This window comes from Salvelinus sp. IW2-2015, linkage group LG16, assembly GCF_002910315.2.
Source record: "Salvelinus sp. IW2-2015 linkage group LG16, ASM291031v2, whole genome shotgun sequence".
Taxonomy (NCBI): Eukaryota; Metazoa; Chordata; class Actinopteri; order Salmoniformes; family Salmonidae; genus Salvelinus; species Salvelinus sp. IW2-2015.
The window spans coordinates 24565576-24580129 of NC_036856.1; the positions used below are offsets into that span (position 1 = coordinate 24565576).

Below are 14554 nucleotides of genomic sequence, written 5' to 3' on the forward strand. Positions count from 1 at the left end.
CATGTGTAACTCTGTGTTGTATGTGTCGAACTGCTTTGCTTMATCTTTTAGCCAGGTCGCAGTTGTAAATGAGAACTTGTTTTCAACTAGCCTACCTGGTGAAATAAATAAAAAATGTCAAAAAGGACATCCCGTTGGACTTTGAATGGAGGACCGTATAGACAGAGAAATAGTAATTGCCTATTTTTGTAGGCACTAACTCTACCATGGTTCATTGGACAAAGCCTATGATGAAAATTAATGGCGTTTTATAGGGTTTTTGGATAAACGCTGAAAAGAAGGTATGTGGTAAACACAGGCATGGGARATTTTWTACGTTTTGCTCTATGAGATCATCTTCATCAGTTAACGTCACTTTTGTGAATTAAGGCTTCATAATTAATAAAGGTCATGTAAACTGACTGCTATTATCTAATATAAAACGTATAAGATCTCCTAAGCATGTGTTAACCTCGTACCTCTAAGTTTATTCCAAATTCCTATTCTTCCCCCATACATTTTTCCCCTTAGGGATGGCGGAACGAACCAGAGGGAACTAATTTCCGGGTTTTAGGACTACAAACTGGCGAGCGTGTCACGATTGGACGACAGCCAGTTTGGGGGGGGCCCAAACTGGCTGTCGTCCAATCGCGTTCACGTTGTCATTCTGCATCACGCGGTTGCTAAGCAAATCGTCCCGCAAGTCCTTCTCAAAGTCAGGGTATGAGTCGATAAACCTGACTATTTTCATCGAAAGTACGCAATGTCACTATTCAAAAACGATACAATATTACAGATAAGTTAAATATCTTACATATCGGAAAATATTTGTAATGTTGTACTTGTTGTTCACGAAATTCATGCTAATGTTGGGTTTTTGAGCTAGCGCTCATTGTTGATCCGAGCGTTCTGACCGCACAAAGGGTGCGTTCGTAAATTCGCTCTAACTATCTACTCCGATTTCAGAGCACTCTCGCCTGAGTATGCATGAGCCCAGAATAATTTATGYATTTACGAACATACCAAAAGGCAGTCAAGCGCCCAAGGTAACTGGCTAAAGTTGGCTAGCCTGCTAGTTTTTTTGGGTTGATAGCTTGCGAACGTAAATTACTTCCAGACATTGAGAACACTTCACTCTGACAATTTTGCTCGCCATAGCAGAGCTAGTTAGGCTGTTTTCTAGAGCGTTAGTGACTGTAACTGTGTTGCTAGCAACAATTTAATTCCGTTTTTTGTCATCCTTTACTGACACATGTCAAAGGGTGTTTTGCGTTCGTAAATTCATCAGTTAATCTGTGCTCTGGCACATACGAGTATCACTGGTATAGCTACCAATGATTTGTGTGATCTAGTTGTACTTTTACTTCCGCATTTAGATCTTCTGAGCACATAACCCCAACTACCACACTGGATGTAGCTAGCTGGTCGTAGATTTGACGATTATTAGTGTGAGTTAGCTACTAGATAATTGAAACAGTTACTGCTTAACTCAAGAAATAGCTAGCTATGTCCAAACCAAAGTTTGTTGTGTTTGACCTGGGTAAATTGAAAATATAACTACTGTAACGTTAGCTAGCTAATTTTATCTAACTATGTAGCCAGCTAGCAATGGTATGAGAATGAAGACTCAACAAACCTTGCATACCTTGTTAATACCAAAGCAGAACAAGAAGATTGTCACAGCTAAAGTAGCTTGTCTAGCTATCTGTCATGTGTTTCTGTCATCCTCCATCATCTCTGTTTTGTTTTTTCCMTATCTCAGATTATACTCTTTGGCCCCTCTGGGTGAGTAGCTATGTGGACCCACAATTTCACAAAGACAAAGAGTGAGTTTATTGGTTAAAATCTTGATGAGTATCAAGCTAATGATGGCTTTAGGCTATATCTTTCTCTAAATCCTCTCCCTTCCAACTCTTACACACATCAGCCATGTCTTTTCAGATTTCTAATAATATCTCATCTGCCTTTCCTGACAGGGGAGTGGTGTTGAATGCAAGGAGGGAGAAAATCCAACTGTACCCGGAAACGGTGGACATATTGACTTCTCTACATGGCCAAGGGATCCAGATTGGAGTGGCATCACGGTCAGTTCATTCATTGATCAACAAATTGTAAAAAAAAKCGTGCTATTTTATAATCTGATTAAACATATGTTTTAACATCTATGTAAAATGTGTTTAGACAACGGGCATTTCTGTTTTTAGCCTCTAGATGATTGTTTGAAATAACATGCCATTGTAAATAATCAACATTTTATTTATATTTCTCAGCACAGAGGAGGTGGATGGAGCCAATCAGCTGTTGTCCCTCTTCAATCTCAACCAATACATATCCTTCAAGGAAATATACCCGGGGTCAAAGGTCCCTCACTTCAAAAAGTAAGTGTCTGAATTTGAGATTGCCGTGTTCACGTGGTAGTTGGAACTAGGAAACTRTGAAATTTCTGACTTGCTAACTGGTTGTAGTTAATCACGTGCCATGTTAAACGAATTAGCAAATCTGAAATTTCTAGCATGTGAATGCAGCATTAACGACGACTGCCACTGGACGATTCTTCTGTGAGGATGGAAGTGTGTGTTTGTGTTCATGTCTGGCCGTGAAAGAGTGTTTATAGTGGAACTCACTCTCATTGTTTCTTTGTTCAGGCTCCAGGCAGACAGTGGATTCAAATTCAGTGAGATGATGTTCTTTGATGACGAACACAGGAACATTTTTACATTTTACATTTAAGTCATTTAGCTGACGCTCTTATCCAGAGCGACTTACAAATTGGAAAGTTCATACATATTCATCCTGGTCCCCCCGTGGGGAATGAACCCACAACCCTGGCGTTGCAAGCGCCATGCTCTACCAACTGAGCCACACGGGACCAACATCACAGRAGTCAGTCGACTAGGTACTACTTTCATAACTTTCCACCTCAACTCAAGCCAATTTATAATTTCATTAAGTCCACTTTATCTTCGTAAAGTCATTCAAATGCATGCACAACAGGGTAGGTAAAAATATAGATGATTTTAAAATGATTCCATATCATGAGTTGACCACGGATATTATGACATGACATCTGTTTTGAAGTATAACAACTTAGCAAGTACTGTATGTTGCATAAACCATTCACACCCAAAGGAGATAACACCACAAGTAACTTTACTTTAACTTACCCTGAACTCTCAGGTGTGCACTGTGTTCTGGTCCCTGAAGGAGTGACTATGAAATTAGTCAATGAAGCGCTTCTGCAGTTCTCCCAGGGTGCAAAATGAGGACTTGAGGACAGAGTTGATGCAATACATATAGAGTGCCTTGCAAAGGTATTCATCCCCCTTGGCGTTTTTCCTATTTTGTTGCATTACAACCTGTAATTTAAATTGATTTTTATTTGGATTTCATGTAATGGACATACACAAAATAGTCCAAATTGGTAGAGTGAAATTTAAAAAATAACTTTTATTTTTTTTAATCTAAAAATAGAAAAGTGGTGCGTGCATATGTATTCACCCCCTTTGCTATGAAGCCCCTAAATAAGATCTGGTTCAACCAATTACCTTCAGAATTCACATAATTACTTAAATAAAGTCCACCTGTGTGCAAGCTAAGTGTCACATGATCTGTCAAATGATCTCAGTATATATATACACCTGTTCTGAAAGGCCCCAGAGTCTGCAACACCACTAAGCAAGGGACACCACCAAGCAAGCGGCACCATGAAGACCAAGGAGCTCTCCAAACAGGTCAGGGACAAAGTTGTGGAGAAGTGCAGATCAGGGTTGGGTTATAAAAAAATATCTGAAACTTTGAACATCCCATGGAGCAACATTAAATCCATTATTAAAAAATGGAAAGAATATGGCACCACAACAAACCTGCCAAGAGAGTGCTATCCACCAAAACGGACCAATCAGAGAGGCAACAAAGAGACCATAGATAACCCTGAAGGAGCTGCAAAGCTCCACAGCTGAGATTGGAATATCTGTCTATAGGACCACTTTAAGCCGTACATTCCATAGTGCTGGGCTTTACAGAAGTGTGACCAGAAAAAAAGCCATTGCTTAAAGAAAAAAATAAGCAAACATGTTTGGTGTTCACCAAAAAGGCATGTGGGAGACTCCCCAAACATATGGAAGAAGGTTCTCTGGTCAGATGAGGCTAAAATTGAGCTTTTTGGCCATCAAGAAAAACGCTATGTCTGGCGCAAACCCAACACCTCTCATCACCCCGAGCACAGCATCCCCACAGTGAAGTGTGGTGGCAGCATTAGGCTGTGGGGATGTTTTTCATCGGCAGGGACTGGGAAACTGGTCAGAATTGAAGGAATGATGGATGGCGCTAAATACAGGGAAATTCTTGAGGGAAACCTGTTTCAGTCTTACAAAGATTTGTGACTGGGACGGAGGTTCACCTTTCAGCAGGGCAATAACCCTAAGCATACTGCTAAAGCAACACTCAAGTGGTTTAAGGGGAAACATTTAAATGTCTTGGAATGGACTAGTAAAAGCCCAGACCTCAATCCAATTGAGAATCTGTGGTATGACTTAAAGATTGTTCTACACCAGCGGAACCCATACAACTTGAAGGAGCTGGAGCAGTTTTGCCTTGAAGAATGGACAAAATCCCAGTGGCTAGATGTGCCAAGCTTATAGAGACATACCCCAAGAGACTTACAGCTATGATTGCTGCGAAAGGTGGCTCTACAAAGTATTGAGTTTGCGGGGGTGAATAGTTCTGCACGCTCAAGGCAAAAAATGTTTTGTCTTGTTTGTTTCACAAGAAAAAATATTTTGCATCTTCAAAGTGGTAGGCATGTTGTGTAAATCAAATGATTGAAACCCCCAAAAATCTATTTTAATTCCAGATTGTAAGGCAACAAAATAGGAAAAAATGCTAAGGGGTGTGAATACTTTTGCAAGCCACTGTATACTTTACCTCTTGGGACATTGTTGTACTGCCACAAACCTGATTCATACATAATTTTTCCACTTCATTCAGTGTTACTGCAAGATGAGAGCAATGTTTGAGAAGATGGACGAATGTTTTTCTTCATGGCTTTTTATGTGTATAATCAACGATACTTCAAGGGTGGCCAGAGCCATGCAATCAATATGTTATAAATTTATTGAATTGGAATTCAAGGTACATGAAATAACGTTCTCTGTCTTGTTATTGAATTTGACCAATTCTATTACACTTATTATTACTGTTGCAGAGAAAATATATAAAAGTATTTTTTATGAATATAGCCGGCTTCATTTTGTCTTATTTCCATATMAATTTATTTTCTATTCCTTTAGGTATTCCATATCAACTGTACATAGTCGTGGTAATAATTTTCATCATTATGTATTCTATTTGTCATTAGTTTTGATATCAATGTTCAATACTCAACTCGAATGTTCTATAATTTATGCACTGTTATTTCCTCTAATTTAGCCTTAGACTATTCATTCATAGTTTTAATTTACTCCTCTTTCTCATTGCCTATTCTTCCTAGAAGCCCCAGGTCAATCTCCACACCTAATTTTTCTACCCAAAGAGATAAGGATTTTTTTGTCAAATGTATCAAGTACAAATCTAATTCTCATTAAGATGGTTGGTTGATTGAGATTTAATTCCTSTTGGTGATCACATAGAGGCCTGGTGGAACAAACAAATGTCAGTTTGACCAAGGCTCCTGGTCTATGCTAAATGTAGTTGTCACATAGTAATCGAAAGTAACATTGTTATCATTCTAATAGCTCATTCTAAAAGCGATGAGTTTTTTGCAGTAGTAGTAGAAATTAGCCATATTGTTTGCAAATCAGATCATCTTGATCTTTTGGTGGGAAATATTGATTGGTGGTCATATGAATCATTCTTCAGTTAAATGATTCATAGTATAGTCAGCAGTAAGATTGCGTGTGTATGTTTTCCCAGTTCCATCTCAGGATTTAAAGAAAGAGCAAGCTTGTGCAGTAGGAAGGTTTGCAAAGATGAAAGCAGACCAGAATATCACTACAGCCCTAAAATCAATGAACAGGTTTATATTGCCCAAAATCATGTGCCGATATAGCTTCTGTTAAAATAAAAGACACAGCACAAAATTTCCCTATATGCAGACGATGTTCTTTTGTTTTTGTCCAAGCCTAAAACTTCTATTCCACCCTTACTTAACTTGATAAACACATTCGGCTCCTTCTCTGGGTACAAGATAAACTGGCAAAAAGTGAGTTGATGCCAATATCACGGCCTGTGGATATGCAATTTGTGCAATCTACCCCGTTTAGAACAGTGAGGGACAAGTTCACAAGCCTTGGCATTGTAGTGACAAGAGACCTTGATCAGCTATTGAAAGCGAATTGGGACATGAAAATATATCAGCTTAAACAAAATATAGATTTTTGGAAAACTCTGCCTATTTCCTTGGTTGGTCGTATAAACGCTATTAAAATGGTTGTCCTACCCAGGTTTCTTTACCTCTTCCAATGTCTACCCAATTTCATACCACAAAGCTATTTTAAGAAACTGGATTCAATAGTAACTCCATTTTTATGGGATAACAAGGCAGCCAGAATTTCAAAGAAGCATTTATGCAAGTACAAGATAGAGGGGGGCTTTGGCCTTCCTCACTTCAAACTGTATTATTGGGCTGCTAATCTAAACATTGTGTCTTTCTGGAGGGAAAGTTTACCTGCGATAAGACAGAAGGATATGCCTTCTTGGCTTTTGATTGAGCAGGCCTCCTGTCAATGTTCCTCACTCCCTGCACTTGTTAATAGCCCATCATATGTGAAAAAAGTCACTTATGACTCTAATCCAGTCATTTGTCATACGCTTAGGATCTGGAAACAGATTAGGMATTTTCTTAACATACCCACTGTTTACATAGACAGCCCAATTTGCCTGAATCATGCTTTCCACCCTGCATTGGATGATGTGGTGTTTTCACAGTGGAGGGAGAAGGGGCTCACAACAATTGGTAATCTATACATACATAGATGGTCAGTTAGCTTCATTTCAACAATTACAGGGAAAGTTCAACATGCCAACAACAKATTTTTTCAGATACCTCCAAATCAGGAATTTCTTAAGGACACATATCCCACAGTATGGCATGAAGCCAAATAGTCCTACATTAGATAGCTTGATCCTTGTCAAACCCCATTCWAAAGGGTCGGTCTCTAGACTGTATGATGTGCTACAGGCCCACATAGAGGTATCCACAGACACCATTAAAAGGGCTTGGGAACAAGAACTTGGTTCAGAAATCTCAGATGATGACTGGGTAGAATCTCTCAGGAATATAAACCACAGTTCAGTGAATGCCAGACACAACCTTGTACAGTTTAAGGTGATACACAGGTTACATTACTCAAAAGTAAAACTGCATCAAATATTCCCGGACACCTCACCACTGTATGAGAGGAGCAAGCAGGATGAGGGGACGTTGACCCACTTATTCTGGACATGCCCTATGTTACATGCTTACTGGGCTCTCATTTTTGATTACTTATCTAATGCCTTCGATAGAGTTCTAGCCCCAGACACATTGATCGCTCTGTTTGGTAGAGTTGATGGGAATAACCAGGAAGGGAAAGCTGTCTCAGTTTGTACTCTATTAGCCAAAAGGCTCATATTGCAATTTTGGAAATTGGAGACTGTACCTACCTTTGAAATGTGGTTACGTGATTTAGGGAATGTAATACATATGGAAAAGATTCGATACAATACCTACAATAGAAGTCCAATATATGGCAGCCGATACTGGATAAATGGTCTAGTCCCGCTTCATAACTGGGCTGACGATCTGCTGCTATTCTGTGCTGTATTCCACTCAATATTTATTTTTGGCTTAACTGCACTGCTTGTAATGACTATATGCTGTCTTCTTATACATGTACCACCTAATAGGATTTAGTTTTATTTTGTGTATGTGCGAGTTAAGTTTTGTTTTGTCCTCTAAATTGGCCATCCCATTCAACAGTACAATGAATGTCATTGTTTGTATTGCTGTCTTTTTATTTTTATTGGAAAATAATAAACATATAACATTTTGGGCAATATTTTTTTTAAATAATATCTGAACTATCTGGGGGAAATAACATGTCACGAGACATATTCAACACCAACCATTTAATCACTACAAATTATGGATGTCATTTTTTGTATTCAGTGAGTGAAATAATGACAGTGCTACTCATAAAGGGACACTTTCMTGGTTTGTGTGAAATCCTCCACTGAATAATCACCACATTGCAGAGGTTGATATTTACAAAATGCACATAATCATGTCGCTATAGTAGGAAACATATTAAACTTTTTACAAGGCTCCTTTCTTCAAGGACATATCTCAGGTCTGRGTGCAAATTGCATAGTGTTTCATAGAATTTTGTGATTGTGATTATAATTACTGGGAGTTACACAATACGTAGCTTGTTGGCTACACAATTCAATTCAGAGGAGCTCCCTCCTGATTGTGACGCAACATAGCACCTGTATACTACAGTGTGTCTACTAAGATGTTATCATCAGAACAGCTTCCATTTGACTGGATGTAATGTGGACAGATTCTTCAGTCAAGCCTATATATTTATATTAACTCCATGTATCATTGTGTATGCATTACGCAAGTGTACTTTTTAAATTGGTTCAATTCAGTTTCAATGATGCATTTGGGAACACAGTGTTCTGAGTGAGAGTGCCCCTATTAAACTATCAATATTACATATCACAATTGCATTACATTTTTCATGAGGCCTATTTTCCAACAATGCAGCTTTCAGGGCTGGGAATCAATATTTCAGAAAATTAATTTTTCATAACTTTAGCMAAGTGAATTATTCATATCAGTTACAAGAGAAGTCTAAAAGTGACAGATTTTATATGCTCTTTAATAAACACAGAAGGGTGAGTTCATGAGGTGTGCTGAATGGATCCTCTGGCATGTCTCGGCTGTGCTGCATTGCCAATGAGCAGGAAGTTTAGTCATAACAGAACATAACTTTCTCTCTGAAGTTGTGCATAACACCCTCGTATTGCATTTAAATTGAATCCGTTGGAGTGTTTCTCTCTCCTCTCCAAACTCCTATTCAGTGTCTTTGATTCGCAGGTTCTCTAAAAATCCCACCTTGAGACCTCTTTCTCTTCACCCACACTCTCTGTTTTGCTTGTGTCATTGACAACCAAACCTTGGCTTCTATCTCCTATCAGTGTCTCCTCCTCCACCGACCTTCTGTCACACTCCTTTTCTTGTTCTCTCGCTTCGATTATTTTCACCAGCCTTTGGAACTTCTGGTCCAACTTGTCTACTGCTTCCCTCACTCTCTCCTCCTCCCTCTCTCCCTCGCTCTCCAGTGAGCTCAGCGACCCCGCTCGGGAGTCACCCCCCTCAAACTCGTACGTCTGCAGTGAGTCGTAGGGTGGCTGGGATAGGTCAATGGTCACCTGGTCCAGACGGCGCTTCAGGAAATCCTCCATCCTCACAGGCAGGGAGGAGTTACAGTTAGCCCCACCCCCTGCCATGTCAGCCACCAGTTTCCTCTCACAACCCCACCCCCTGCCGTATCCCAGCATGCCTCCAGAGAGGGGTAGTAGCAGTGGGGTCAGTTCCCTCCTACTCAGCGCATACATGTTCAGGAATTCTGCACTGCCTGGATACAAAGTAGTCCCGGTCACAGGTATCCCTCCACTGCCCTGGTTTAGTGAACCCACAATGCTGTATGTTGAGTCCCCCAGTAGATTAGTGTGGATGTTATTAGTATTTATCTGGCTAACACCAACAGTGTCTTCATTCTTCTCTGAGCTGGGGAGAGTAGAGGAATCTGTGTCTGTGTCATCTACTGCAGAGTTAGAAGCTCTGGTGGTGATAGTGTGGGAGGGAAAGAGGTCTGGATTGTTCACCTGCTGCTCTGATGAAGAGATGCTGCTGCTGTGACTCTGAGAGGATGAGCCATTTGGGACAGAATAGGTCAGAACCAGTGCTTCATCTGTCAGTACAGACTCAGGCTGTGTCTGGGGAGGAAATACACAATACTTTAATAACGATTATCAAATACTTTAAAATGAAAAATAGCCTGAGAGATTTACAAAAATAACATTGAGACAGCTGAGGTTGATAATAACAACATTGTTACATCCATTATATATGAAAGTTAATGTCTGACTGTGATTGGTGCCTGCTCGAGATGCAGCTGCTGCTGGGTGTCAGTGTTGGTCTCCCTGCCTTCCTCTTTTTCTGTGGGTCTGCTGTTAGCCACCCAGCTCTCTGGTCCATCTCTCCTGGGGCACCATGGCTCAGCAGAGTTGAGATGAATCGCCTCAGGCTCCAGTAGATCAAAGCTGCCCTGGTTCTGGATGACTAGGGAGTTATTATCCATGTGATTGCCAGGAAGCTCATAGGTTCCCATCAGTTTGGCCAGCTGCAGACCTGACTGGAACGGTGTTGGCCCCTTGTGACAGTCTCTGAGGACAGGCAGGGTGTGAATGCTGTAGCAGAGGCGCCCGTATACAGGGGCTGAGCCTGGACGCTGTGGGTCCGCAGTAGAGTGTGGGGTCCGGCTCCAGCTGTACGTCATGTCCCTGGCCTGATTCTGCTGGGTGTACCATCTGGGGGAAGACAAGAGCATAAGGCAGAGCAACACAGAGACATGTGCACGCCAACACTCCCTCACACATGCTCACACACACACACGGCCACACACACGCACACAAACACACACTACACAGACAGACGTCACAGCTCACATGTTCCTGCTGTCCTGCATGCACTCTACTCTGTGCATGCTCTGGAGCGTGGTGATGTCAAAGGCAGCAGTGTCTGCCTCCCCTCCCCCTTCGTCATCGTAGGTAATGATGTTCTCCCTCACATCATCCTCCTCAAATGGGGAGTGGGAGTCTCGCTTCTGATGCCGCAGAGACAGAGACAGAGCACACACCACTGGGGGGGGGGAGAGAGAGAGGCACATCATCGTAAATACCACACATTGACACTGCAGTCCATTTCACAGGATACTGATCTTCAGACAGACAGACAGACACAGGCAGTATACTGAAAACAGTAGAAACAGGCATGTACTATACATCAGACAGTAGACCTCAAGTCTTACCTAGGAGTGTAGTGACACAGGCCAGCAGGGCCAGCAGGGTGACCATACTGAAGATCAGTGATGGAGAGGTTGAGGGCAGGGGCAGACATACCGTCTGTCTCTCCCAGCCCCTGTCCCTCTGTCTCCCCCGCTCCTCGGCCCGCATGCCCCCTCTCAGACAGGGACATACGTTCACGGTAACCGTCCCGGTGTTGGTGAGGCCGGAGACCCCATCCCGCAGCACAATGGGCACGTACAGGGTGAGGAGGGAGAAGGAGAAGTCAGGGAGGGGCTGCAGTGCCGACTGGAGAACAAGGCTGGCTGTGGCACCTGGGATTGAATAAGACAATAACACCAGAAACTCAAGTCAGTCATCAGGTCATTTGTATATGAATGCCATTGTCCATTTATACGTCATAATATGAATTTCAGCTAAATCCAACAGGCCTATATCGTTACTGTAAGATGCAGGTGCACTGTCATCAAGCATGTAAAATAAAAATAAGCATATTGTCAATGATAATCCAGTTGCAGAATTTCTGATTTGACATAAGAGGTTTGAAGAGGGTGACAGCTTGACATAGAGTTTGAACATAGCTAGAATGCACCTCCACTCTCCCTGATGGTGAGGTTTAGAGCAGAGCTGGACTCTGGAGGGATGCTGAAGTGGATGGTGACGTCCTGTCCTCCCTGGTCCCTATCAACTGCCCTCACCACCTGAACAACCTGGGAGACAGAGCAGAGAGAGGAGAACTTATATTGGACCTCACAAGCTAGGTTTCCATCCAATTGGCGACAGATTTTCATACGAATATTCAAAAATCTGCATAAATAATATATGCACATATTCCCACCGGAGATGTGATTCCATCAAATTAACTTGTTGCGGATAAAATTCTGTGCATGAAGCATTGACATTAAAGCCAGTAGATAGTGATAGCGCTGATGTCATCCATGTATTCCTTTGGAAAACTCTCGATGGCGTATGTAGCCGGAAGTATTTGAATTTGAAGAACGCCATATTGCCACAGATAGAACAATGAGCTAGATGTTTCAACAGATGTATAAATCTGAAGCCTCCGGTTGACATTTTCCCTCACCAACAAATGGCCCAGTGGCCGGAAGTGGGAGAAGATGGAGAGAGATGGATTTTGGCTCAATACAGTTTTCTTTTCCCGAAAACTATAATCTGTAGTGAACTAAGTTTTGTAGACTTTACCCTTTGCCAAAGTTTCAATTTGTTTTATTGTTTAGTAGGAGTGCAAGGGCGAATTTAGTTATGGCACACGCTCACTTCATAGAGTAGGCGTTTCCTAACGGAAATATTCAAATACATGCTAGAACATGCCAAAAGGATCTCGCTAGCTCGTGCTTGGCTTGGCCCACCTCCTCGCTTGTTTTGTCCACTAMGATTAATTTGCTCCCATTGGAAACGACAGGCTGTGGTCTATCTTGGGTTAGTTATAAAAATCTTTGATATTGCTGAATGGGTTTGAATGGCACCATAAAATCATGGTGAAAGTGACTGTAACTAGCACAGGATCAAGGTTGATGTAATTGATTTCATCCTGCCTGAGAGAGTTAACTGGGAACCTCATTGTAGCCTACCAGCCCATGATTGGTCTGTGTAAGCATGTAGTCCTGCGTGACAACAAATGTAGTAGTCAGAATGGATCACTATTTAATCTCGATTTGTAGCGAACTTGAAAATAATTCACRGTGGGGATCGAATTTGATCATAATAAGCAAATTTTAGATCCCAAAATGGGGGTAAATTATTGGGGGTGTTTGGCCTTTCTGGTGATCGTAATTTACATAGGCTTTCTAGGTCAGACCAGGGCTTTTGGCACCGCAAGGTTGCTACTACTGAGGTATAATAAGAACAGTTGCTACGCAGTAGCCGTCCAGCAGAGCTTGTGACTTCACGCTCCAGACCGGAAATTTTACTGACAAATTTGCTGTTTCCATCATTACATTTTTATCTGAMGTACTTTAATCGCATAAAAAGGTTGGATGGAAACCTGGTTACAGCCACACAACTCCAAATCAAATCAAATCAAATTTGATTTGACACATACACATGGTTAGCAGATGTTAATGCGAGTGTAGCGAAATGCTTGTGCTTCTTGGAAGGAATGAATAAGAATATGTACATAAAAATATATGAATGAGTGATGGCCGAACGGCATAGGCAAGATGCAGTAGATGGTATAGAGTACAGTATGAGATGAGTAATGTAGGGTATGTAAACATTATATAAAGTGGCATTGTTTAAAGTGACTAGTGATACATTTATTACATACATTTTTCCATTATTTAAGTGGCTAGAGTTGAGTCAGTATGTTGGCACCAGCCACTCAATGTTAGTGATGGCTGTTTAACAGTCTGATGGCCTTGAGATAGAAGCTGTTTTTCAGTCTCTCGGTCCCCGCTTTGATGCACCTGTACTGACCTCGCCTTCTGGATGATAGCGGGGTGAACAGGCAGTGGCTCGGGTGGTTGTTGTCCTTGATGATCTTTTTGTCCTTCCTGTGACATCGGTTGGTGTAGGTGTCCTGGAGGGCAGGTAGTTTGCCCCCGGTGATGCGTTGTGCAGACCTCACTACCCTCTGGAGAGCCTTACGGTTATGGGCGGAGCAGTTGCCGTATCAGGCGGTGATACAGCCCGACAGGATGCTCTCGATTGTGCATCTGTAAAAGTTTGTGAGTGTTTTTGGTGACAAGCCGAATTTCTTCATCCTCTTGAGGTTGAATAGGCGCTGCTGCACCTTCTTCACCACGCTGTCTGTGTGGGTGGACCATTTCAGTTTGTCCGTGATGTGTACGCCGAGGAACTTAAAACTTTCCACCCTCTCCACTACTGTCCCGTCGATGTGGATAGGGGGCTGCTCCCTCTGCTGTTTCCTGAAGTCCATGATCATCTCCTTTGTTTTGTTGACATTGAGTGTGAGGTTATTTTCCTAACACCACACTCCGAGGGCCCTCACCTCCTCCTTGTAGGCCGTCTCGTCGTTGTTGGTAATCAAGCCTACCACTGTAGTGTCGTCTGCAAACTTGATGATTGAGTTGGAGGCGTGCATGGCCACGCAGTCGTGGGTGAACAGGGAGTACAGGAGAGGGCTGAGAACGCACCCTTGTGGGGCCCCAGTGTTGAGGATCAGCGGGGTGGAGATGTTGTTACCTACCCTCACCACCTGGGGGCGGCCCGTCAGGAAGTCCAGGACCCAGTTGCACAGAGCGGGGTCAAGACCCAGTACATAGGTATTCCTCTTGTCCAGATGCGTTAGGGCAGTGTGCAGTGTGATTGCGTTGTCTGTGGACCTATTAGGGGGGTAAGCKAATTGGAGTGGGTCTAGGGTGTCAGGTAGGGTGGAGGTGATATGGTCCTTGACTAGTCGGTTGGTGTAGGTGTCCTGGAGGGCAGGTAGTTTGCCCCCGGTGATGCGTTGTGCAGACCTCACTATCCTCTGGAGAGCCTTACGGTTGTGGGTGGAGCAGTTGTCGTCTCAAAGCACGTC

At 42.3% G+C, this 14554-nt stretch overlaps 2 protein-coding genes across 2 annotated transcripts in view; one reads left to right on the forward strand and one right to left on the reverse strand.

Annotated features, from left to right (window-relative positions):
* The first annotated feature begins 1032 nt into the window (after positions 1–1032).
* On the forward strand, positions 1033–5215 carry mdp1 (magnesium dependent phosphatase 1). The gene is made up of 7 exons (XM_024003531.2): positions 1033–1519; positions 1742–1805; positions 1956–2063; positions 2250–2357; positions 2625–2688; positions 2854–2875; positions 3157–5215. Exons 1-7 carry the CDS (start codon positions 1486–1488, stop codon positions 3240–3242), a joined length of 486 nt encoding a protein of 161 aa, XP_023859299.1. The 5' UTR covers positions 1033–1485; the 3' UTR covers positions 3243–5215.
* Positions 5216–7831: 2616 nt separating this feature from the next.
* Positions 7832–14554, reverse strand: part of LOC111975380 (cadherin-24-like) — a 14424-nt gene continuing 7701 nt past the window's right edge. The window contains exons 8-12 of the mRNA XM_024003637.3: positions 11645–11762; positions 11058–11366; positions 10696–10888; positions 10116–10557; positions 7832–9963 (exon numbers count right to left, since the gene is read on the reverse strand). Coding sequence (XP_023859405.1) covers positions 9067–9963; positions 10116–10557; positions 10696–10888; positions 11058–11366; positions 11645–11762 — 1959 coding nt within the window. The 3' untranslated portion in view covers positions 7832–9066. The remainder of the gene's footprint in view (positions 9964–10115; positions 10558–10695; positions 10889–11057; positions 11367–11644; positions 11763–14554) is intronic.